This window comes from Anolis carolinensis, chromosome 1, assembly GCF_035594765.1.
Source record: "Anolis carolinensis isolate JA03-04 chromosome 1, rAnoCar3.1.pri, whole genome shotgun sequence".
NCBI lineage: Eukaryota > Metazoa > Chordata > Lepidosauria > Squamata > Dactyloidae > Anolis > Anolis carolinensis.
In genome coordinates, this window is record NC_085841.1 from 50,467,278 (window position 1) to 50,491,568 (window position 24,291).

Sequence of the window (24,291 nt, forward strand, 5' to 3'; positions counted from 1 at the left end):
ATAACATCAAAATAATAATAATAATAATAATAATAATAATAATAATAATAATAATAATACTTTATTTATATTTGACAGTTGGCCAAATAGTCTGGAAAGCAAGCGCAATCAACAGGGGAAGAGTTCCCCCTCTTTTATTTCCATGCTGTGCTTAATTTTGTTATCTCAGTTATTAATTTGAATAACTTATCTCCTCCACCTATCCAGAAAGTTCACCAGAAATGGTAATATGGTTAATTTGCCAATGCCTACACATCAAGATATAGACATCCTGGTAGGTGGGAAACAAAATGGCAGCTATATGTGCCAACAGACTGAACAAACAATGGACAAACTATGTACTCCAAGGCAATTACATGCTGGCTGGGGAAAGGCATGTAGCCGGGGGGAGGGAGGGGGGGGGGGTTGAGGGGCTTCAGCCCCCCCCCCGAAATTCTCAGGGTGGTCCGTGAGATGGCCTTACATTTATTATTTAAACTGTTATATTTATTCATATCATGATCTGATCACCATGTTCAATATATCCCATATGCATTGGGATAATGATACAAAAGGTTTGCTAGGGTAGATCCTCTCTCAATCAGACTCAGCCCCCCAAAAGCAAAATCCCAGTTCCCTCACCCAAATCAAAATCCTAGCTACAGGCCTGGCTGGGGATGACAAAACTGCTGGATTGAGAACAGGTGGACTATGGGATCAACTCGAGGTTAATCAGGGGTAACTTGTAGATTTCAGTGACATGCACAAGTAATTAAAAGGGATGTGCATTTTTACATTTGGAGGACAGGATATGTATTTCTCAAACAATTTCTAAAACAATTCTCTGAAAACTGTAACAGTGACATACTGATTTAGATGTCCTTGGTTCCAACACAAGGGAAAGTTTGTAGATATCATCTTCTGTGTGGTAGAGATCCAGAGAAAGCTAGGAATAAAAGAAAAATGAAAACGGCATTAGTTACTCATGATGTGAAAGAATGAGTGCAAGAGAACTCCCATAAGTTCTTTATGTTACAGCAAAACTGCTTGGCAACTTGCAGCAGAGGGGCACTTATGAGGAGCATATAGGCCATATTCCTTCTTTGTTCCAATTTCACCTAAAGCAAGTCACTCGCTGCTAAGATGTATCAGGGATAGCAATGTGGCTCCCTTCAGATGTTTTGAACTGCTATAATCCCTTTCCACCGACTGTCCTGGAAATGATGGATGTTGTAGTTACAAAAGTTGTAAGCTGCCAAGGCAATATAAAATAACCCCTTTAAAATAAAACAAAATAAAATATCCTGCCTTTTCATGAATGTTCCACTTATATACTTCAGCTTCTCCCTTCAGTCTTTTACTTTGAACTACCGTATATACTCGAGTATAAGCCGACCTGAATATAAGCCGAGGCATCTAATTTTACCACAGAAACTGGGAAAACTTATTGACTCGAGTATAAGACGAGGGTGGGAAATGCAGCAGCTACAGGTCAAATTCAAAAATAAAAATAGATATTAATAAAACTGCATTTGAGGCATCAGTAGGTTAAATGTTTTTGAATATTTATAAAAAACTGTAATTTAAGATAATAATAAGACTTTAATAAGATAAGACTGTCCAACTCTGAATACCTATATACTCAAGTATAAGCTGACCTGATTAGAAGCCGGCCAGGACCCTCACTCGAGTATAAGCCGAGGGGAGCTTTTTCAGTCCTAAAAAAGGGTTGAAAAACTAGGCTTATACTTGAGTATATACAGTATTCCTTTCTGATTGGAGAATTCATCTTGCAAACCGGAATATATTAGAGCAAACTACCTGGGCAACATATGAATGATACATAGTGAATTTGATAACAGTGCTGTCACCAAGCTATATGAAAAGATTTGTTCCACTGGTATATGTGTCTCCAGGCAAAATGCCACTCAGAATGTTCCCAAGTTTGGAAATAGAGAGACACTTTCACTTATCTATTCCTCACTACCTCAGAAACCTTCAATGCCATCTCCTCAGTATTCTGGAAGATTTACCAATCCCCCGAGATTTTTGGAGAATATATAGAGAAATGTAGTGAAATTATTCAGACAGCTAGTCTTCACCAGATGAAAAAAACTACTGACAACATTGTTGCTAATCCCTTCAACATTTAAATAGGAGCCCCTACTATATAATCTGTGGATGATCAAGTTCAATTATATACAATGGCATAGTAAAATAGTGTTGCTTATATAAAATAATAAAATCAAGGGTTGCTTTTTGGATTTTCAAAGTGTGTATGGTGGAATCCATGGATATATCCATGTATAGAGAGGGCCAACTACATTAAATACCAGATCCCAGACCCTGAAAAATATTCCTTTTTTATCTTCATAGACTTTTCTTCAGTCAGAGAAAGGAGAAGAAGTGGTAAAAGGTCAGTTTTATATCTAGCTCTTCTAAGGAAAGTCATTTCTCACACCTACCACCTTATCACATCGAGAACTTTCCCAGTCGTAGGACACTTCAGCCTCTTTACAAGCATGGAGAGGCACTGAGCTCATCACATGAGTTAAACTACTTCTGGCCTTCATGCATAGCCCTCCTTGGTTGAAAAGAGGCAGAAGTGTCCTGAAGGGAGGAATTTCTCATCACATTGAGAAATTTTCCCCTCATAGGGCACTTCAGCCTGTTTCTAGCATGAAGAGGAACAGAGCTTATGAAGCAGAAATGTCCTGAAAGGGATGAACTCTGAACACGGGCCAGCAATCGTGTTCAGAGCTCCTACCTCTTATCACACTTTATTCCTGTCTTTGCAACTGAAAAACAAGTGGGATGGGAACCACCAAATTTTTCCATTCTGTTTCATTGCCCAATTGTCAGCAGTCTCCTGTATCATATGGGATTAGATGCAGAACAATAGGATCCCATAGAAAGAAATATCTTTAACCTGGATCACTGTCTCTTCTATCCTATGGAATTTGATGTAGAACAATATGATCCCATAGAAATAAATGGTTTTAAACTGGTGTCAGTCTCCTTAAATGTAAGGGGCTTTGGGCAGGGCAAAAGATCTCTTGGTTTTCAGATATTGTTGCTTCTCCTGATTAAAAAAAAGTAATACTGATCATGTGATAAATGTAATATGAATGTATTACCAGCTCTTAAGTTTCCATGTGTGAGTGTGATGGGGAGGCAGAACTCGAAATGGGACTGCTGACAATATAAGAGGAGCGATTCTCTATGCTAAAAGGACGGACACCCATACTTTCTCCTCTCAAAGTGATGAGGTCATTAGAAATAAGAGTTTGGATACAGTACTTTGAATCCAGTTTCTCAGCCAGCATGAATATTAGCTTTGTTGATTGAAGCATTTCTGAAGCTATAGTCTAAAAACCAACTTTACCTGTCCTCATGCTAGCTGAGGGTATGAGGAGTTATCATCCCAAAAGTAATCTTTCAAACTTAAATAAAAATGGTTGCTGTCGTGTGCCTTCAAGTTGCTTCTGACATATGGAGGCCCTAAGCCTATCACAGGATGTTCTGAGGTTGATATGTGAAACTAGCCATCTCATTTAACACAATATGAATGCAGATCCAATCATTGTGGGAATACACGAAACCATCCATGACCATAAGCTGTAAACCAAAAATTTTGTCCTTAGGTTCCCTTGGAGCAGTCCCAAACCTGTATTACATTCTGTGTCTGGAATTTCAGGGATTTGTGGAGCAGCATGTCTTTATAGTTTGTTGGAATTCATGGCCATTCTGATAAATAGAGCAGCAGCACCTCCAATGTGCCTTTCGCTGTTCTTGTAAAAGAGTACACAACCAGGTATAGCCACATCCTACTGAGAATGTTTCATGTACTAGATCCAACCTATTTTTTTTTTCCAAAAAGAGCATGGCTTGGGGTTGTTGTATGTTTTCCGGGCTGTAAGGCAATGTTCCAGAAGTATTCTCTCCTGACGTTTTGCCCACATCTATGGCAGGCATCCTTAGAGGTTGTGAGGTATGGAGAGGATGCCTGCCATAGATGTGGGTGAAACGTCAGGAGAGAACACTTCTGGAACATGGCCATACAGCCCGGAAAACATACAACAACCCTGTGATCCCGGCCATGAAAGCCTTTGACAACACATAGAGCATGGCATGTCCACATGAACAGCTTTGGGTTATGACTGATGATAATCTTTCCCCTCTACCTTCAAAGTGCCTATTGAAAAGCAACTTCTCTAAATTACTTTCAGTCTGGTGTTTTTCAAAAGACTGCTATTTGTCACGCTTTCACTAGACTAGAAAGAGGCCTGGGACTCTCCAGATATTTGCATAATTTCAGGGCTGGCTAGTTTGCATTATCTTGCTGGGCTTGTAACTCCAGCACATGCAGATGGAGAACTTCTCATGGGAGCAATGAGAGGAGGTATTGTATACCTGTTCCTTCGTTTCAACCCCATAGGTTTATCAAAAAAAAGAGGAAGACATGGTGGAGAACTAGGAGATAAGTTAAACTCTTTGAATCAAGCAGAACAATGGTATGGTAAAAATCTAATCTAGAAGCTAATCATAATTCAGAACTTTAGAGCAATCTTCTCCCTGCAGGATGCCTTCCATACACACTGCTCCTCAAACTTACAATAAGACAACAGGTGACTCAAAGGCATATGTACACATGGAGAGAAGCATTACATCATTTAACATTTAAAACAAGACAATGTTAACTATTAGTAGCCCACACAACTTATTGTGTGTGACATTTGCAGAATGGATGGGGCACGTATCTCCCACATGGCCATTGGTCTGATATTTTCTTTCTCGGGAGACTAAGTACTTTGTCCTATTCCAGGAAGGGATGCAAAAGTGGCAGCCAAGTAGATCAAACTGCTGGATTTTATCTCCTTGGCTGGTAAGTCCAAGCTGGATAAAAACTGCAGTCTTTTCCTAGGTCAACTCAGGCTTATTTAAGCTCTTGCTGGGTGCTTGACTGAACATTTGGCTTCTGAGCACCAGTCCACTCACTCACTCTATATTGTTCAAATCTCTGGATGGGGTATGATGGTGCTTTGATATGTGTCATTTGTCACAACCATGTAGGAGGCTGACATACGTCTCAGCTCTAGGAGCTGGAGTAACTACACTCTGATAATGAAAATGAGGATGAGTTTAGGGGCTCAGAATGTGACCTGTAGCAGTAGGTCTGGCCCGGCTCAAGAGGACAGATCCTTTTATGGCACCTTCTTGTGGCAGGGGAGATCATCCAGTGGGGTATATCACCCACATGGTCACTTCCCTTGTCACCCCAGGCCTCTGGCTACAGCTGGATACCCAGGTGGGTTGGTTGATGTCTGGATCAAGGACCCATGTGGTCCCATTGCAGCTGTAACCAATAAAATTGTGGCCATTTTTGCTCCAAAGATATGGTTGTAATGTGCTTTGTGGGGTGGAGGGGTATTGCTTTAGACACGCAACACGCTTCCTTCTTCAAAATGCCTAATGGTTATACACTGTTCTGAAGAACTAGTTATTTGGTCTTTTAAATCATTATCATCATCATCACCATCATCATCATCATCACCATCAATATCATAATCACCACACTGAAAACATTAGGGATATCTTCTAGTTTACAGGGCAAGAATTTTCGAGCATGTTTTCCTCTTTGCCTTAGAAAACCAAGAGAGATGTTTAGCTCCCTCCCTCCCATTCACTAAAGCTGTTTCAAAGCTGAAAGGGTCACATTTTGCATTTCACTTCCTTGTACAATGTGTATTATATAAAATTTAGCAAAGTACATGTCAGCATTAGGAGGCTGCTGCCAATGCAGAGACTGCTGAAGTGACCTGAATTGTAAGCAAGCTCTTTTCAGGCCTCATCCCTCTACAATAGCTTTGTTGTTAGGTTTTCCACTGCGGCAGAATCTATAATGTGGAAAAAGTATCAGTTACAGGGAATTTTTTATTTAAAAAAGTAGTTCCAAATAACAGAAAGAATGACAGATTACCAAATGTCAGACATAAAACTGATTCAGCAACAAAAGATGACAGTGGAAATATAAGAGAGGAATACAACATTATTCCTAATTGGAATCAACATGTGGAACTGACCACATTTGGATAATATGTGGATATTTGCTCCATTGCTTCTATGATGTCATTTAATGAAACTAGTTCAGCTGTCAAGGCAAGCCAGGATTTTTGAAAATCCTGCCATACTGGGAATAAGTAAGTGTGTTGGTGCAATCGGTTCAATTGCTTTCACTTGGCTCTTCCAGCCAGTGGGATTAGCTAGATAAATCAGAAAACTTTCCCCTACGGCTCAGTCCTTGGACCAGGGCAGAGTAATACAAGTGTAAGAGATCCTTTAAATAACCTGACCTGAATCAATTTATGATTTAAAGCAGAAGGGAATGGAGCCCTCCCCCTTATTTATTTTTATGTTGCCTCAAATATCACTAGACGATGGGCAGTATTTTTGTTACTTTTTTATTTACTGAGAAATAGCATGTCCTTGAATCATTGTGGGGACATTTGTGAGCAAAAAGCTTTTAAAAAAAAACAAAACAACAACAACAACTTGAAAATCTGCCATTGGGGACCACAAAAATGCACTTTGTCCAATCCACAGCACTTTGGCCACTCCAGGTTTACAAATATCCACAATTTGAGGGCTTAGAAATGTATTTTTTCTGTGTGGATATGGCTTGAAGATGACTGTATTTATGGCAATCCCATCAATTTCATAGGGTTCCCCTAGGCAAAGAATACTCAAAGTGGGGTTTGCCAGTTCACTTATCTGAAATACAGTGTATAGCACCTGGTATTTTTTGGCTGTCCCCCTTCCAAGTAGTAACCAGGGCCAGTCCTGCTTAGTTTCCAGGATAATATGGGATCTGGTGCCTTTAGGGCAACTATTAAGATTGACATTATGAAATGTGTTACAAATGTAACTGCAAGGATGGATCTCTAACATTATAGCTACATCTCCTGAGGCCAATCTTAAAAGCCCCATCTTTTCAGGCAGGGACTGCCCCAGCTGAAGGCTTTTTTTTTTTTTTGAAGCATTGCAGATTGGGGTCATGGGAAAAGAAATCTATAGTGTTTTCTCAGTTTTGGGAAGCATTGAGAACTGGCAACTGGAGAGACCTCTCAAGGTCCTGTCAAAATGACTTCTCCCTTTCTATCACTTCTCCTTGGACAATTCCTTCCACCCCATCATTCTGTTTGACACTAAAATAATACATAGGTTACAGTGTATTGCTGGAACATAAATTTTATTATATGTGGATCGTACCAAACCTTTCTACCAGCAGCATAGAAGGTAAGGCATCCATCCTTGGTGTGTTGGTGGTGGTACTTCTAGTCATTTCCTATTAAATCAATCCTAAGGCAAACCCCTTGCAGGGTTTTCATGACAAGATTTGATCAGTGATGGTCTTCGATTACTTTCTCCTGGGACTGGTAGAGGGTGATTTGCCTGAGGTTGGTTTCCATAGCCAAATGGGGATTTGAACCCTGATCTTCAGAAGCATAATCCAGTGATCAAACTACTACAGAACATGAAATCTACCTTACATAAGATCAATTCTGTGTTTAATAATTGCCAAATTTTTATATAGCTTAAACTATTCAATTTTCAACAATACTGATTTCACTTCAATGTTCAGCACTACTGATTTTTTTGATCTCAAATGTGATAGTAATGGAACAAAGAAAGCTTTCCATATCCATTATTTATCAGGGAACTTACTGTTAGCAGGTTAATTAAGTCCATGTTTGGTTCTAGATGGTGAGAAGCAGTCTGCAGGGAAACCAGCTCGCTCAAGGTGACTGAAAGCTGCTGCATTTTCACAATGTTGACTTTGTTCTCATCGATCCAGTCTGGAAATATGACATGAACTGCTATCAGGTCCTTCAAATGGACTCCTAAGATTGGGATTTTGAAGCCAACACAATCAGCAAAAGCTTTGCGGTAGTTGCAGTAGTTTCCGTTGGAGGAGACTAGTTCAGTCATTTCATTCCAATCCTGCAGACAAGGCATAGAAGAAGCAAGACCTAGCATTCCTAGCATAGCTTTGATCAAAGAGGCAGAGCTTAGGAGAATCATACTGGAAGACCGGGAAACTAGTTTACTTTGACCAATGAGCCCAAAGGGAAAATAGCACCTGTGATGCCTTTTAATACATTTCTAATGAGAGGTGTAGGTCAGTAGAGTAATAATACATGGTATGTAAGCAGATGGTTTAAGTTCAACTTCCAGAATCTCTTGTTTAAAAAGGGAAGGGTTTGAGAATGACCTGCCTGAGACCTTAGAGAAATGCTGGCAGTAAAAATAATCAGGGTTAAATGAGGAAATGACTACATGAGACAGCTTTCAGTTTTTCCTACTCCAGTGGAAAGTAAAGTAGACCCTCCAGTTTCACAAGGTTTAGGAGCAAAGGACCTCAGTGAAAGTAAAAAAAATTGTAAGTAAAAAACCTGCTGCCCCATCATCTCCACCCCAGCTCCATAGGTATATCTAGGTCAGTGGTTTTGAATCTTTGGTCCTCCAGGAATTTTGGACTTCAGCTCCCACAATTCATAACAGCTGGGAAGATGGTTGAGATTTCTGGGAATTGAAGTCCAAAACACTTGGAGGACCAGAGGTTGGGAACCACTGCCCTAAGTCCTCCAGAACAAGTCTGCTGAAGTTGACCATGGAATTGCATTAGATTTTTATAGAAGTGTTCTTTCGAGGTCTTTCACAGGGACTCTGTGGTCAATTTCTTGTAGATGTTGACCACAGAGTTGTGCTGAAGAATCTAGATATTCCTAAAGAGAATATATTAATCAAATCTGTAAATGATAAAATTCACAAAAGCTAAACATGCTGGTGTGGATGTGATAGTACATATATCTCTTTGAAAAAGTACATTTGCTTTTAGATATGCTCCTCTATATAACATTTATAAAAATGTGAACTGGTTGGAGGATAGATACTGTCATACCTTGGTAACTTCTGAAGAAAGGTGAGAATGTGTTTCTTTGAGACGTGAAATAGAACTATGACTTAGTCCTCCCACGACAGCCATCAGGGTATTGAAATTTTGGAGATACCGAAGTTTCTGTGGACATATTAGATGACATGGCTTTTCGTTACTACTAGAATACTATATTCGGTCTTCAGATAGGTATAGTTTAAGAACATATGTTCCAATTGATAACTATACATATTTGTGCAGTTAAGGCCTCTATATATGACAAACCAACATAAAAGCCAGGACAAAACAAAACAATGCTTTAATAAAACTGTTTTCTCCCATGTTGGCAGAAATATTTTTTGCAACACAAATAGAGATTAGGTACCATGGCTAACAGTTAGTTGCTTCCATTTGGGGAAAAAGGGATGGCATTTGGTAAGGTAACTGGGGTTAGCAAATGCATAATGTACATTATGCCTTAGCCTCAACACACTGAAATTTTCACTGGACTTAGAACATAATTCACAAACCACTAAATCTATTTTTTAAAAACCTCTGAGCATAAAATCAGTGATTGGAAGGTTTTCTATGTTTAGTACCATTTTTCATACTCAGCTCACATCTAATTTATTGCCCCCCCCCCCTTTATGACTGTACACATGGCCCTACATACTGGCAATATGATTCACTCACTGATCCACATCTCTCTGTACTTCATTGTACTGGGGTCAATACCACTAAAAAAAAGCCAGAATTACCTGTGCAACATTGATGAATTTTGTAATGACCTCTGCTCTTTGCTGTGGGGTGGGCTTGCTAAGAACCATCAGCTGGACCCATTTAGAGATGCCATTAAATAAAGCAATTGATCTTTCCAGAGTTGGGTTGTTATCAAGACAGCCGTGGATCACGTAACTCTGATAATCTGTAAACTAAACAAGGGGAACAAATTGATTTTACATGGGCCCTTTGAATTCACAAACACATGTGCTACAGTCTATACCACAAGAAACTTTACTTCTTAAGACATATCCCAAGAATTTGTTATTAATTTAAACTCTATTGACTTACTTTAAAATTACTACTGACTATAACAGAAATTGAATTGAGAGATGCTTTATCATATTTTCATTTTAAGGGCTTTACAATTCTTATCTGCAAAATTCTGAAACTGCAAAAATTGTTCATTCTGCTTAAAAACAATTCTTACAGAGATTCTCCTGAAAGATTTATGCTCCAAAAAGGTGAGATGCTCAGCAAGTTCAATAGGTTCCAGGTGATCAAAGAGCAAGCACGCTTTGCCCTTCTTTGAAGTTCTTTTCCTTTGTGTGACTCTTCGCATCCAGTCATAAGAAGGGCTGTAAGAAACAATGAAAGAGCCGAAGTCAGGTGGTTCTGGTGCCCAAAAGTACATCAATTGAATCAGAAACCAGAAACAGCATTGACAGATCACATAAGTAACAAAACATTATTTCTGCACTTTTTGAGTAAATCAGAAAATATTTCCTTAAATCTTCAGATACGGCAAAACAATAGCTCAAATTGCTACTTAGATAGCCACTTTGAAGACAAATCCAATTATAAAAATATATAAGCAGAGCTTTACTGAAATATATCAAGGGCCCATTAAATAAAACATCTCTGTGTCCCACAGTCAGATTTTCCCCAGGAAAAGCACAAGGAGGTGATGAAAGCAATAGCCATTCCTATGTCATTCGAAGAAACTGGTTTAATGGTTTGAACACTGGATGATGACATTGGATAGCCATGTATAAATATGTGAGAGGAAGTCATAGGGAGGAGCAAGCAAGCTTGTTTTCTGCTGCCCTGGAGACAAGGATGCGGAAAAATGGCTTCAAACCACAGGAAACGAGATTCCACCTGAACATCAGGAAGAACTTCCTCACTGTGAGGGCTGTTCGGCAGTGGAACTCTCTGCCCCGGACTGTGGTGGAGGCTCCTTCTTTGGAGGATTTTAAGCAGACGCTGGATGGCCATCTGTCGGGGGTGCTTTGAATGTGATTTCCTGCTTCTTGGCAGGGGGTTGGACTGGATGGCCCATGAGGTCTCTTCAAACTATGATTCTATGACTGGAGGCCAGGGTTTGATTCCTCACTCAGTCATGGAAAGCCACTGGACTAGTCCTATGCTGTCAGTCTTAGAAAAATTAATGATAGCTTTGCCTTAGCATTACGATAAGTTGGAAATGACTTGAAGGCACACAACAACAGCAACAACTCTTGAATAGGATATTGCTTTTAGTTATTAGTGTCTTAAAACATTTGTGCCAAATTATAGTCACAGAAAGTCTAATCCAGTGGTTCTCAACCTGTGGGTCCCCAGATGTTTTGGCCTTCATTCCCAGAAATCCTAACAGCTGGTAAACTGGCTGGGATTTCTGGGAGTTGTAGGCCAAAACACCTGGGGACCCACAAGTTGAGAACTTTCCCTGATGCAAAGCTGTTGACATGTATTAGACATCATCTTCTATTAGTCTGAATTCAAAGGCAAATCTCAACTAGAGTAGGTCCACTGAATCAATGGGACTTAGACAAATAATGATTTAACATCTCAATGGATGAATTCTAGTTGAGTAGGCAAGAAGATTTAAACTATAATCCTCAGCCAATATGACGAGGAGCCAGCTTGACTGTGGGTGATAGGAATTGCAACTGGAGAGCATCTAGTTGGCTAGTCTAATTTTTTAAAATATTATTGCTTTCTGTAAAAAAGTGAAGTTGCGCTAGAGTTGAGTACAATGGCAACCATGCACAACATAGACCATGAAACACAGCAAGAGGCGTGCTGAATAATGGAGATGTGGCTGAATTCATCCAGTATTTATATCTAGAACTGGAAGAAGCCTAAAGGAATAGGTGGCAATCTTTAATTTTCCAAATATTTTGGGCTTCAGCTGCCAGAAACTGCAGCTATTTCTCATCATCCAATGAAGAAGCAAACATTTAATTCTACCTCATTACAAATCAGGGAGAAATATTCCACAATTTAATATTTATTCAGATGATTTGAAAAGGCACATCCAAAGTAATGATCTATGTCAGTTTACATTGACAGGATTTTTTTTGAAAATTTTTCTCAATGCTCCATCCAAATGCTTTCCAAAAAAACTCAGATGGAGAGGCAACACAGTTCAGTTAATTTGTGGTGGTCTTATTGGATATGCGTTGTGACAGTAGATCACTCTTGTATCCCTCCCTAGAAGTGTTTCCAGATGAGTTGCAATTCTTAGATAGCCTCCTTTTCTTTCTCTTCCAATACCTATTTTAAGAATTTTTGTTTATGGTTTCTCCAGAACAGGTCTAGGCAACTGTGGGAGGCTATGATGCTTCACTACCACTATAGGATACTTTAGGATGCTATACCTTCCAAAGCAACAAAACAAAAACAAAAAGGTACCCTCAAATGCCTCCAACACTGTACAGATGCACTGAGGACCATTTTCACAACGTTTTTAGGCCCCAACGTCCATTGCAGACCCCATTTACATTACCATAAAATGAGTTTCAAACTGCATTATAGGACAGTGTAGATGGGGCCTTAGACCCAGGAGAGGCCTCTACGAGAGTGCCCCAGAGTTCATGGGGTTGCCACAAGTTGAAACTGACAACAAATAACAGTAAAATGATAAACTATGATGGTGCTATTGCTGTATTAGTTCCCCACTCTCTGGGCTTTCTCTCCTAGTCATCCAATACTGAGACTAAGCTGACGCAGATAATATGATTGATCTAGCTGTAGAGAAGCAAACATAGCAGCACAGTTTATAATTGTAAAGAAGAATGTCACATTTATAAAAGACATAAAGGAGAAGAACACATGAAGATTGCAAAGCGGAAATGGACCTCAAGGCTAAATGGGGGGGAGAGAGGCCACACTGGAAACAAATTGAACACAGCAATACTTCCATGGCAGCTTAAAAATTGGCTCTAATGTTGTATACAGACTGAAAAATATAACTAAAAATATCTTTCTGAGCTTTTTTTGAATTATATTAGGTAAGGGGGGGATACAGTGGACTCAGGATGCTGTTATGTCTCCTTGTTTTCAAATCAACCTAAGAAGGAGCTATCATAGGGTTTTCTTGGCAAGATTTGTTCAGAGGGGGTTGCCTTCTCCTCCCTCTGAGGCTGAAAATGCAGAACTTGCCCAAGGTCACCCAGTGGGTTTCCGTGGTCAAGCGAGGATTTGAACCCTGTTCTCCAGAATTGTAGTCCAACACTCAAACCACTACATAACACTCCCACTCTGGGAGAAAGGAAGCGTAATAAAGCTACAAACAAAACTTCTCAGGTGGCAGGCTGCAAAAGCTTTGTTTGAGATTGCCAAGAAGGCAAAAACTGGAAGCACTGGGAGTAACTCCCATCTCTTTGCTTGTCTGCTTGCAACAAGTATATTTACATAAAGCTCAAATTTGAGATAAGACTGTCCAACTCGGATTAAATCATTATTCTCATCTTCTTCAATGTAAATGTGTTTATGTATCATTTTAATAATAATAGAGTAAAAAATACATGTAATAATAATAATAATAATAATAATAATAATAATAATAATAATAATAATAAATACAGGAAAATAATACATGTAATAATAGAGTAAAATAATAAATGGAATAATAATAAGATCAGAGTGAAATAATAAATGTATTAATAATAATAAAAATAGAGTAAAATAAATGTAATAGTAGCAACAATAATAGAGAAAAATAATAAATGTAATAATACCAATAATAATAGGGAAAAATATTAAATGTACCATATATTCCCGAGTATAAGCTGACCCAAATATAAGCCAACCAGGACCCTCACCCGAGTATAAGCTCAGGGGGGCTTTTTCAATCTTTAAAAAAGGGCTGAAAAACTAGGCTTATACTCGAGTATATACAGTACCAAAAGCAGCAACATTAGACACCTCTCCCATTCGTTTCTTTCCCCCTCCCCCCATTTCAAATGGTGTATGAAAATTGTGTTGTAGCTACAACATTAAAATTAACACCCATAGGCCATGTCGCTGCACATGAAAGGCAGTGCTGCACTCCCTCCAAAGAAGCAGGCAGCAAAGTGTGTACACAGATTTAAAATTCAAAAGGTACCAAAAAGCAAGCAGGACAGTAAAAAAAGTACAGCATACAGCTAAGAAGTAAAAAGGTGTGATAACTGACGGAACAACAGAAACATTATTTGGATATCACACAAAAAATATTTAAAACAATGAAACTCTGTATCCCAATCTATTTGTTCATATAAATGAGCCCAGAAATTCAGAATTTTTTAAAAGGCTGTCCAGATTTACATTAAGATAAAAGTTACTTAATATGGATTTGTTTTCTGTTTTACAATGGTGATCAATAGAGTGTTGCAGAATTCTGACTGAATAATTGTTCTTTGTCACATTGCAGATGATAATCTTACATGCTAGAAATATCAAGAAGGTGAATGTGATCTTCGAAGCCTAGATGGCTGGCTAATTCTTGAAACTCCTCAGTAAGACGAACCAAACCAAGGTCCAGATTAAATTCTGCAGGAAATTCTAAAATCCAGAATCTGAAATTATGATAGAAGAATTATTCACACATCAACTAGTTAATTCTTTAAGTATGTACTTGTAGCAGAATTTGCTTAGCTTCATGAAAATCAGTCTTTGTTCATATAAAAAAAAAACCAATTTCTTAATTGGAAAATATTGTCTTTTATGTCAGTTGCAGTGGCCACATTGACTGGAGAAATACAGCCATGGATTCTTCTCCAGTACTGTAATAATGACAATCCTTAATGGGGAACTTTTCTTATGTAGATAGTGAAGAACACAAACATGGCACAGAAAATAGCTCCACGGCTGGTTCTCCACTAAAAGGCCAAGTACATCTGAGCTACTCTGTCTAGCATATTATCAATAATTACACACAAGCTAACACACCATCACAGGTTTTACCAAAGGCTATTTTTAATAAAGACATTACAAATATTATACTGACACTTGCAAACAGATTGGCAGATAAACATATGCAGCTGCCTTATATCAGAGCTTGGAAGAGCCCCCTTTTTAACAGTAGTTCTCAAATTCTAGGATCTAGAGAGTGCTAGTTGCAGATTATGGAAGCGATTTTTTAAAAGTGACTTCCTCAGACTCGACTGAGCCTGACCATGGATACATCTAATCAAGCCTTCCCCAAACAAGTGGCCTCCAACATCCATCAGTTCCAAGCAGCAGAGTCAGGAAAGGATCTAGCCCCATTCTTTGACCAGCAACATCTCCCTAGGGTTCAAGTAGAGCTCTTCTGGAGGAGGACAAAGCACTTTGACTAGGGAATCAGTGAGCAAGGCAATACCTCTGATGCCAGAAATATGGCCATAGTGCTCAACATTATCCAGTCTAAGGAAGGCTCTTGATTAGGAATATCTTGTTCTAGTTCAATACAAGAAAAGGGATTCAACCTAAACATTAGGAAGAACCTCCTGATGGTAAGCGCTGTTCCAATGAGTCTCCTTCTCTGGAGGTTTTTAAACAGAGGCTGGGTGGCCATCTGTCAAGCGTGCACGTGTTCCTCCATGGCAAGAGGTTGGACTAGATGGCCCGTATGGCATCTTCCAACTCCATGATACTATGGTTCTCTATAATGAAGCATATATTCTACCATATATTCTACCACAAGCTTTTGTCTTTCATGTTATTATTTCCACAACTGGAAACACACACCTGGGAACCAATGTCATGGCAGTGGCGGGGGCGGGGGGGGGGGGGCGAGCGCAGGGAAGCAGAGATTATTTGGACATCATCCTTTTTCACTATGAAACTATTGGGGGCGCAGGGTTACATTAGCATCAATCAGAATGCAGTAAAGGAAAGGCAGGGGAATTCCGGAGATCCAAATATGCATCTCCTGAATCATGAGACTCTCAGCATCATGCTGCCGCCACCTCCGGCAGTCTTCTTTTAGATATCCATGCCTCTCTATGTAAATTTGTTCCAAATCCTGGTAGAATAAAATCTTATTCACCTCATGAAGTAGCAGATTTTTAAGCGGATTTCACTGCAGTTTTCTCCATTGGCATTTCTATATGTAGATTAGTTAAAGAAGTCTTTCTTCCTCTTGATTTCAGTCATTCTAGCACAGTACATTTTTCTTCTTTAATTAAACACTTTATCTGTAGTAGCAGTAGTAGTAGTAGTAGTAGTAGTAGTTTTGCTGTTGCTTGTTTGTTTATATGTTTATTTTTGCTCCTCACTCCTCTCAATATTGAATATACAGTAATTATATAAATTTTCCCAATCTGTCTGTTTGTCTATAACCAAATAATTGAAGGTAATACATCTTCACCATGATGATAAGAAACTAAAACTATATTAAGAAGTTGGAAAAGGATGCAGTATGTTTTTAAAACATGGAAGGATAAATAATTTGTCCTAAGAACAACCAATATTTGCAAAGTTCCAATTTACATAATTTATAGACCTTTATATAAGACCTGATTTTAGTACCTCACCCAAAACATGCAAGCTATGTGAACTTAAATAACATCCTTGCATCATGCATATTGGGGGCTGGGCTTTAGCAGAGAAGGTTAAACCACTAGCTGCAGTAAATCTTGCCAATCCAAGGTTGACAGGTTGAAGCCCAGGTCAGGGTGAGCTCCTGGCCTTTAGCCCAGCTAGTGGTTTCAAAGCAAAAAATGTGAGTAGGTACCACTTAAAAGCGGGGTGGGTTATTTTAAGGCACCCCTGAAGGAAAAATGCCAGAAAATGTCAGTGATTTGACCAAAAAAGAAAAGTTTACAAGCAAAAAGGCTCTTCAGCAGGGAGATGGAGCGACAGCGCACCCCCCCCCCCCCGGAGGCTGGAACCGAGCACTAGCCTCCAAGATGCCGAGGATGGGAAAATGCCTATATATGCCTCCTTCTGCGTACAATTGTCTGTCTTGTCTGTGTCTAAAAAGGTACTGAATGTTTGCTGTATATGTATGTTCTGTGACACACCCTGAGTCCCCTTCGGGGTGAGAAGGGCGGAAGATAAATACTGTAAATAAATAAATAACCACATTTTTGGTATGCAAATACATCTCTCTAAAAGGATATAGGGAGAGAAGTCTGCTTGCCAGTTCTGTTGAGGATAGATACCATCGGTGCATTAAAAGGAAGGTTCTTGGTAAATAATTATTACTTAGTTCTCCTTCACGATCTGCAAAAGATATGTACAGGCATTATATTCAAAACAGGATAAGGTACATTACTAAATTGTATTAGTGCTGAAACAATATTAAAGTCAGATGGATATTTCCATATATACATTGAAAGTGATATTGACACAGATTTAAAAGACAGCTTACAATTATTAGTAGCGAAATGAACATATTAGAAAACTCTCCTATCCTCTTAATAACAGGTTGTGTGTATATCAGCTGTTTTACTATGGATAGGTCCAATTTCAACAAATAACTCACAATATCAACTTCCCAGACATTGTTCTCCCCATCTTCCTCTATTACCAGAAACCTATTTCCTTTAACTGGTTTGATTTTCCCATAATTACAGCCATTGACATCCAGCCACTCAAACATCTTGTTAATTCCATCTCCTAATTTGTTATTTATCAGTATGCAATTGGGTTGTTTGAACTTTGTACAGTCTTGACTGCATCATAACTCCATTTTTCAAAACACGTCCCCTACTTTGTTTAATATGAAACATTCAGGTTATCATAATATGCAGGCAATTGCCTAAATTTGTCATTACCTGTCACCCTATATCAGCTATTCCATTAAGTATATGTAACTATACTGGCCCAGTTCCCTCTGAACCAATAGCTGGCAGTCCTTCTCCCATGCAGCCAGTATCTAGGAAAGTATATCTGAGGAGAGTGATGACTGTGGTAATAGTAGCAAAATCATGACTAAATAGCAATTGTGAATACAAAACAGTTACCTAGATTTAATTAGCTAAACTGTTTTATATTTGCAATCACTACTTAATCATGATTTTGACAGTATTTCCCCAATTGTAATTCCCTCTAGACCTACTTTACTGAGCATCAACTGTAAAGGGCGAGGGAGATTTGTTTTGCTAGCGATTGAAGCATGGGTGAATGATGCCTCCATCAGGTTTGGGTGCATCAGGTATACCTAACTAGAAGGTTGATAGAGGGTCAGGGCCAATATTTTTAGGCATGGATTGCTACTCATCATATTGGATGGCAGACAACTGGACTGGGTGGCCATTGTGGTCTCTTTCTAATCTATGATTATTCAGTGAGTCCAAAATCCTAACAATAATGTATTTCTTCAATTGTAAGATACCATAGACTGTAAGATGCACCCTAATTTCAGTATCACTACCACCAAAAATACGTAAGATATACCTGCAATTCTAAAATGCATCCTATTCTTAGAGATGTTTATATAGGAAAAAAGGGCATTTTAAAAATGAAGAAATACAGTAATAGATGTATGCATCCAAATGCAATAATGCACTACAATGCAAACAGAGGTTGGAAGGTTACTGTTTGGAAGTGGAGAATAACACCTGTATTGGGGACAATGGCTGGAATTCCCTTGGTAATTTATGCTGATGTAACTATTTTTGGATATTGTATAAGAGCATATTGGTTCTTCATTCATAATGTTCTTCCCAGGCTGTGTAAAACAATAGGATGACATCCAGGTGCAGCTCTGTCTTCCTGACCGAATAGGCAACTGATTGGCTGGAGAGGCATCTGCTAGGAGTCTTCCCTTGACTGTCATCTTCTCAGAAATCCTCCCCCTATTTCCCCTATTTACCGAAGGAGCCCCGGTGGCAAAGTGTGTTAAAGCACTGAGCTGCTGAACTTGCAGACCGAAAGGTCCCAGGTTCAAATCCTGGGAGTGGAGTGAGCGCCCGCTGTTAGCTCCAGCTTCTGCCAACCTAGCAGTTTGAAAACATGCCAATGTGAGTAGATCAATAGGTACTGCTCCGGCTGGAAGGTAAAGGCGGTCCATGCAGTCATGCTGGCCACATGACCTTGGAGGTGTCTACGGACAATGCCGGCTCTTCGGCTTAAAAATGGAGATGAGCACCAACCCCCAGAGTCAGACATGACTGGACTTAATGTCAGGGGAAAACCTTTACCTTTTATCAATTTCCCGTCTACGCTCAATAGAGAAACTTTAATGAGCCACAAGAGTCAAATAGAGTCTTTTTTGTGCACTTAGGGTGCAGTGGTGGCATGGACACAGATAGCCAGGGACCCTTGAATATTTCCCCTCAACTCTCTGATTTTTCTCCATCTTAAATGCTAATTTTCTCATAGATGACTTCCTTTAACCCCTTTATCGTTCATCAATCCTCTGCCAAATATGACAGAGCTTACCAGATAACTTTACTATCTGAGTGCTTATCTACACTGATGGGAAAAATGTATTCACCTCACAGGAATTCTGATCCTGGCATAAATTGCTAGTGACGATTTGTTTGCAATGTGTCTCTTTGTCTTTAAACTGCTTCAAAAAACACCGTTTTACAGAAATCCAGTGGTTTGCTCCCTGGCTGAATTTTATTTCTTTTAAAGGTTCATGGTTGCAGATACTCACATATCAGTGTATTAGCATAAGCACAATTCTGCTGAATAGAAAATATATACCTCATCACAATAGGCGGATTTTGGTGGCATATGCCAGCTCCATCCTACATCACTCACAAAGCCCACTGGCACCCATCAATAGATGCTGGTGTGACTCCATGGGTGATGTAGGGCAGAGCTGGCACATGCTGCCGCTGCAACAATGCTGGAGGCTTCCCGCATTTCCATTAGAAGCAATAGGGGGAAGCCGTGCAGTCCACACTTCCTGTTATGGGATTGCCCATATCTGGAGCCAGGTAATGTGAGGTAGGGGGTGCTGGGTTCCCCACACACCCCAATGATGTGAGGCGATTCCAGTGGCCATGTGACAAGGTTGTATGTTTAATGTCAGGGAGAAATGTAGAAAGTCCTTGACTGAAAATAATGAAGGATTGAACATGTGAACCACTCCGTAACAGCAAGGTGAGTTCAACAGGGGCGAACATGTGGTCAGTTATAGCCATCACACTATGATGTGTGTGGCATTAGCAGGGTCACTGCAGGGCTAATGTGAACTAGCAAAAACTTTGCCAAACAGATTTGTTTCCATCAGTGTAATCAAGCGCTGAGATGGTGTTCATGTAATAGGCTTTATTTTCTTTATTTCTCTCAAGCTGGCCTTTGTTCCTGCCTCACAAACCACACAATTTAAACTATTTTTTAAACTACAGTCCTGCATTCTGGGATTCTGGCAGTTACATTTTTAAAAATAAAGGTTGTCTAAGCTCTGAATGTCACTGGGAATCATATCCCTAGTCAAAACATAGTATACAGTAAAAAAAGGAAAAACAAATGAAGGAAGTAGTTAAAAATTGAAGGGTCATACCAAACATTTTAATGCAGGTAGTTAACAGCTCGTCCAACGTTGCAGTTTTCCCCAGAGTATTGGACCCCATTGTCCTTCAGCCGATGTCAGAAGATTGAATTCACTTTCACCATAGGGAAGAAGAGAAGGGCTCCCATTAGATGAATATCAATTGCAATTTCTGTGGTACTTCACTAGAAAACTGGAAAAAGAAAGGTGGGATGAAGCAATTGATTATAAAACTATTCATTTATTATATTCATTAATTTATTTTATTAAAATGCATATACACCACCATTTATCCAATGATCTCATGGAAGCATACAACAAAATAAAGATAAAACAATAATTACAACAGTTATTAAATGGTTTTTCAATTTAAAAACAGTTATAGCAATCTTGAATTGTATATCCATAAAACATGTGCAGCCTGGAGAAAATCAGTTCAGCCTAAAGCCTTTAATAAAATGATTCCAGCTTTGGCACCAACTTGGCTTCTAATGTATTTCCCCTACTTATGGGATACAAAGGAAAGGCCCCTCCAACAGATCTCAAATCTCAGGTAAGTATATGTGTGTGTGTGTATATATCTATATATATAAAAGAGTGATGGAATCAGGGCACCGGACAAAACAACAAAACTACAGGCTCCCCAATCTCGAAATTTGACAACACAACCCATCATCCACGGCTCTAGGTTGATACAACAAAAGCAAAAGAAATATAAAGTCCTCATTAGAGGGACAGGAATAATTGTTTTTATCCAATTGCTGCCAGTTAGAGGGCTAAACTCCGCCCACTTGGTCTCCTAGCAACCTACTTAGCCCAGGGGACAGGCACAGTTAGGCCTCACTTAGGTCTTTTCCAAAGATTATCTGATTTTAACTGGATTATATGGCAGTATAGACTCAAGGTCCTTCCACACAGCTATATTACCCATTTATAATCTTACATTATCTGCTTTGAACTGGATTATCTTGAGTCCTCACTGCCAGATAATTCACTTCAGTGTGCATTTTATACAGCTGTGTAGAAGGGGCCTCATATAATCCAGTTCTAAACAGATAATATAAGATTATAAATATACAATAGTCTCACTTATCCAACATAAACAGGCCGGCAGAACGTTGGATAAGTGAATATGTTGGATAATAAGAAGGGATTCAGGAAAAGCCGATTAAACATCAAATTAGGTAATGATTATACAAATTAAGCACCAAACATTTGTTATACAACAAATTTGACAGAAAAAGTAGTTCAATGCTCAGTAATGCTATGTTGTAATTACTGTATTTACAAATTTAGCACCAAAATATCACAATGAATTTAAAACATTGACTACAAAGACATTGACTACTAAAAGGCAGACTGCGTTGGATAATCCAGAACACTGAATAAGCGAATGTTGGATAAGTGAGATTCTACTGTAATATGAAATAATTACTGTGGTAATCCAGTCCAACCCAATTCTGCCATGGAGGACACAATCCAAGCATGCCCAACAGATGGCCACCCAGCCTCTCAATAATAATAATTATAATACAGTAGAGTCTCACTTATCCAAGCTAAACGGGCCGGCAGAAGCTTGGATAAGCGAATATCTTGGATAATAAGGAGAGATTAAGGAAAAGCCTATTAAACATCAAATTAGGTTATGATTTTACAAATTAAGCACCAAAACATGTTATACAACACATTTGACAGAAAAAGTAGTTCAATACTCAGTAATGTTATGTTGTAATTACTGTATGTACGACTTTAGCACCAAAATATCACGATATATTGAAAACGTTGACTTCAAAAATGGCTTGGATTATCCAGAAGCTTGGATAAGTGAGGCTTGGATAAATGAGACTTTACTGTAATAATATCATACAATCATAAGGTTAGGAGACACCCCTAAGGATCATCCAGTTCAACTTCCTTCTACCATGCAGGATAACACAAATCAAGCACTCCTAACAGATGGCCATCCAAGATCTGCACAATAATACAAATCAAATCATAGAATCAGACAGTTAGGAGAGACCCCTAAAGGCCATCCAGTCCAACCCAACTCTGCCATTGGACGATACAATCCAAGCACTCTCAACAGATGGCCACCCAGCCTCTCAATACTAATACTAATACTAATACTACTACTACTAATAATAATAACAACAACAACATCAACATCATACAATCCTAAGGTTTGGAGTGACCCCTAAGGATCACCCAGATCAACTTCCTTCTACCATGCAGGAGGACACAATCCAAGCACTCCTGACAGATGGCCATCCAGCCTCTACATAATGATGATGATGATGATGATGATGATGATAATAATAGAAGCATTGAATCCAAGAGTTTGGAGAGACCCCTAAGGGCCATCCAGCCCAACCCTTTCTACTATGCAGCAGAACACAATCCAAGCATTCACAACACATGGACAACGTATAAATACTATACAATACTACACAGGGACATAGACCCCCTCTATCCTCACCACTTTCACAGTACACAAACAACCAAATGCATACTAAACATAAAGACAACCATACAACAGACATTCAATACCACCACTACCTCAACAATTTCTCACCAACACCACCAGACAACGCCACAGCAACGCGTGGCCAGGCACAGCTAGTGTGTGTGTGTGTGTGTGTGTGTATATATGTATGTATGTATGTGTGTGTGTGTATATATATGCTACTTCCTCAAGTATTGATGTCCCAACCCATTTAGGAGGTTAAATGCAATTGCCAGCACCTTGAATTCTGAATGAAAATGTATTGGCAGCCAGTACAATTTCTTCAGAACAGGTGTGATATTTGAGTGGAATCCCAAATGAAAAATCTAGCTGCTGCATTTTTCACTAGTGACAGTTTTTCAAGTGGTCTTTATGGGCAACCTCACATACAGTGCATTGTAGCAGTCTAATGGGGAAATTATAAGGATATAAACTACTGTGTAAGTAACCCTTGACCAGGGAAGATAATAGCTGATGGACCAGCTGAAGCTGTGCCCAAGCACTTTCAGTCTGGGCTTCCAGTGACAAGGAGTGCAACCCCATCCAGGACGAGTAACCTACTCAATTTCCAGACTCATAAACCACTAATCCACAGACCTTTTGTCTTCTCAAGATACAGCCACAATTTATTCACACACAGTCATCCCATTATAGCGTTCAGGCACTCTCCTAGCACCTCTAGAGCCCCAGGTGACTCTATTGGAATTAGAAGGATGGTGAAGAGGAAATGGAGAAACACAGACTTTCCCTGTCAGGAGAAGCAGAGCTGAGTGTCATCAACATACTGACGCCACTCAAAACATCTTAACACCGTTTCCCACTGGCCTTATATAAATGTTAAATAGCAAGGGAGACAAGCTTGAACTTTGTGGGATCCCATAAATGAGGCTGAGCAGGATTCTCCCAATGCTACTCTCGGGAACCAACCACAGAGAAAGGAGTGGAGCCACTGTAAAACAATGCCTCCAGCCAGGCCACCAGAGCCCATCTAATGAGGTATGATCAAAAGTGTTTAAAAGAATAGGCAACTGAAATAAAGATTTACATAATACAGTAAAATATTTAATTTGGAAGAGAACAATAAAAATTTGAAAAGGAACTATGTACTAACGAAGAACCAGTGATTCCGACCATGAAAGCCTTCGACAAAACGAAGAACACCTTATCGGAAAAATACATAAAATATTACTGAAGACAGACACGGAACCAGAAGTGATAAAGGAGCGTAGGATTAAACGGGTACAAAAAAAGAAAGTTACAAAGAAATCCAGCAGGAATAACAGATAGCACTTCCTGAACTTTCACCAGAGTAGGACCAAGATGGTCTTGGTACCATAACATGGTCTGAAACCAGACTGAAATGGCTCCAGATACAGGCATTCCCCAGTTAACAATATCTCTGTCAAAGAAACTCCTTAATACAAAGTTTTTTTCACACTTGACAAGCCCTAC

General features: G+C 39.2%; 1 protein-coding gene across 3 annotated transcripts in view; it reads right to left on the bottom strand.

Moving 5' to 3' along the window:
* rasgrp3 (RAS guanyl releasing protein 3) overlaps positions 1-24,291 on the bottom strand; it is a 46,048-nt gene that overhangs the window by 14,579 nt on the left and 7,178 nt on the right. For 2 of the 3 annotated variants that reach the window (XM_008125447.3, XM_008125438.3), the window contains exons 1-7: positions 15,933-16,031; positions 14,347-14,478; positions 10,125-10,272; positions 9,673-9,846; positions 8,942-9,058; positions 7,705-7,980; positions 848-925 (exon numbers count right to left, since the gene is read on the bottom strand). In XM_008125447.3, the coding sequence (XP_008123654.2) occupies positions 848-925; positions 7,705-7,980; positions 8,942-9,058; positions 9,673-9,846; positions 10,125-10,272; positions 14,347-14,478; positions 15,933-15,937 (930 nt within the window). In that variant the 5' untranslated portion in view covers positions 15,938-16,031. Of the gene's footprint in view, positions 1-847; positions 926-7,704; positions 7,981-8,941; positions 9,059-9,672; positions 9,847-10,124; positions 10,273-14,346; positions 14,479-15,932; positions 16,032-17,007; positions 17,111-20,348; positions 20,530-24,291 lie in introns of those variants that run through there. The other variant, XM_008125434.3, reaches the window with a different exon arrangement.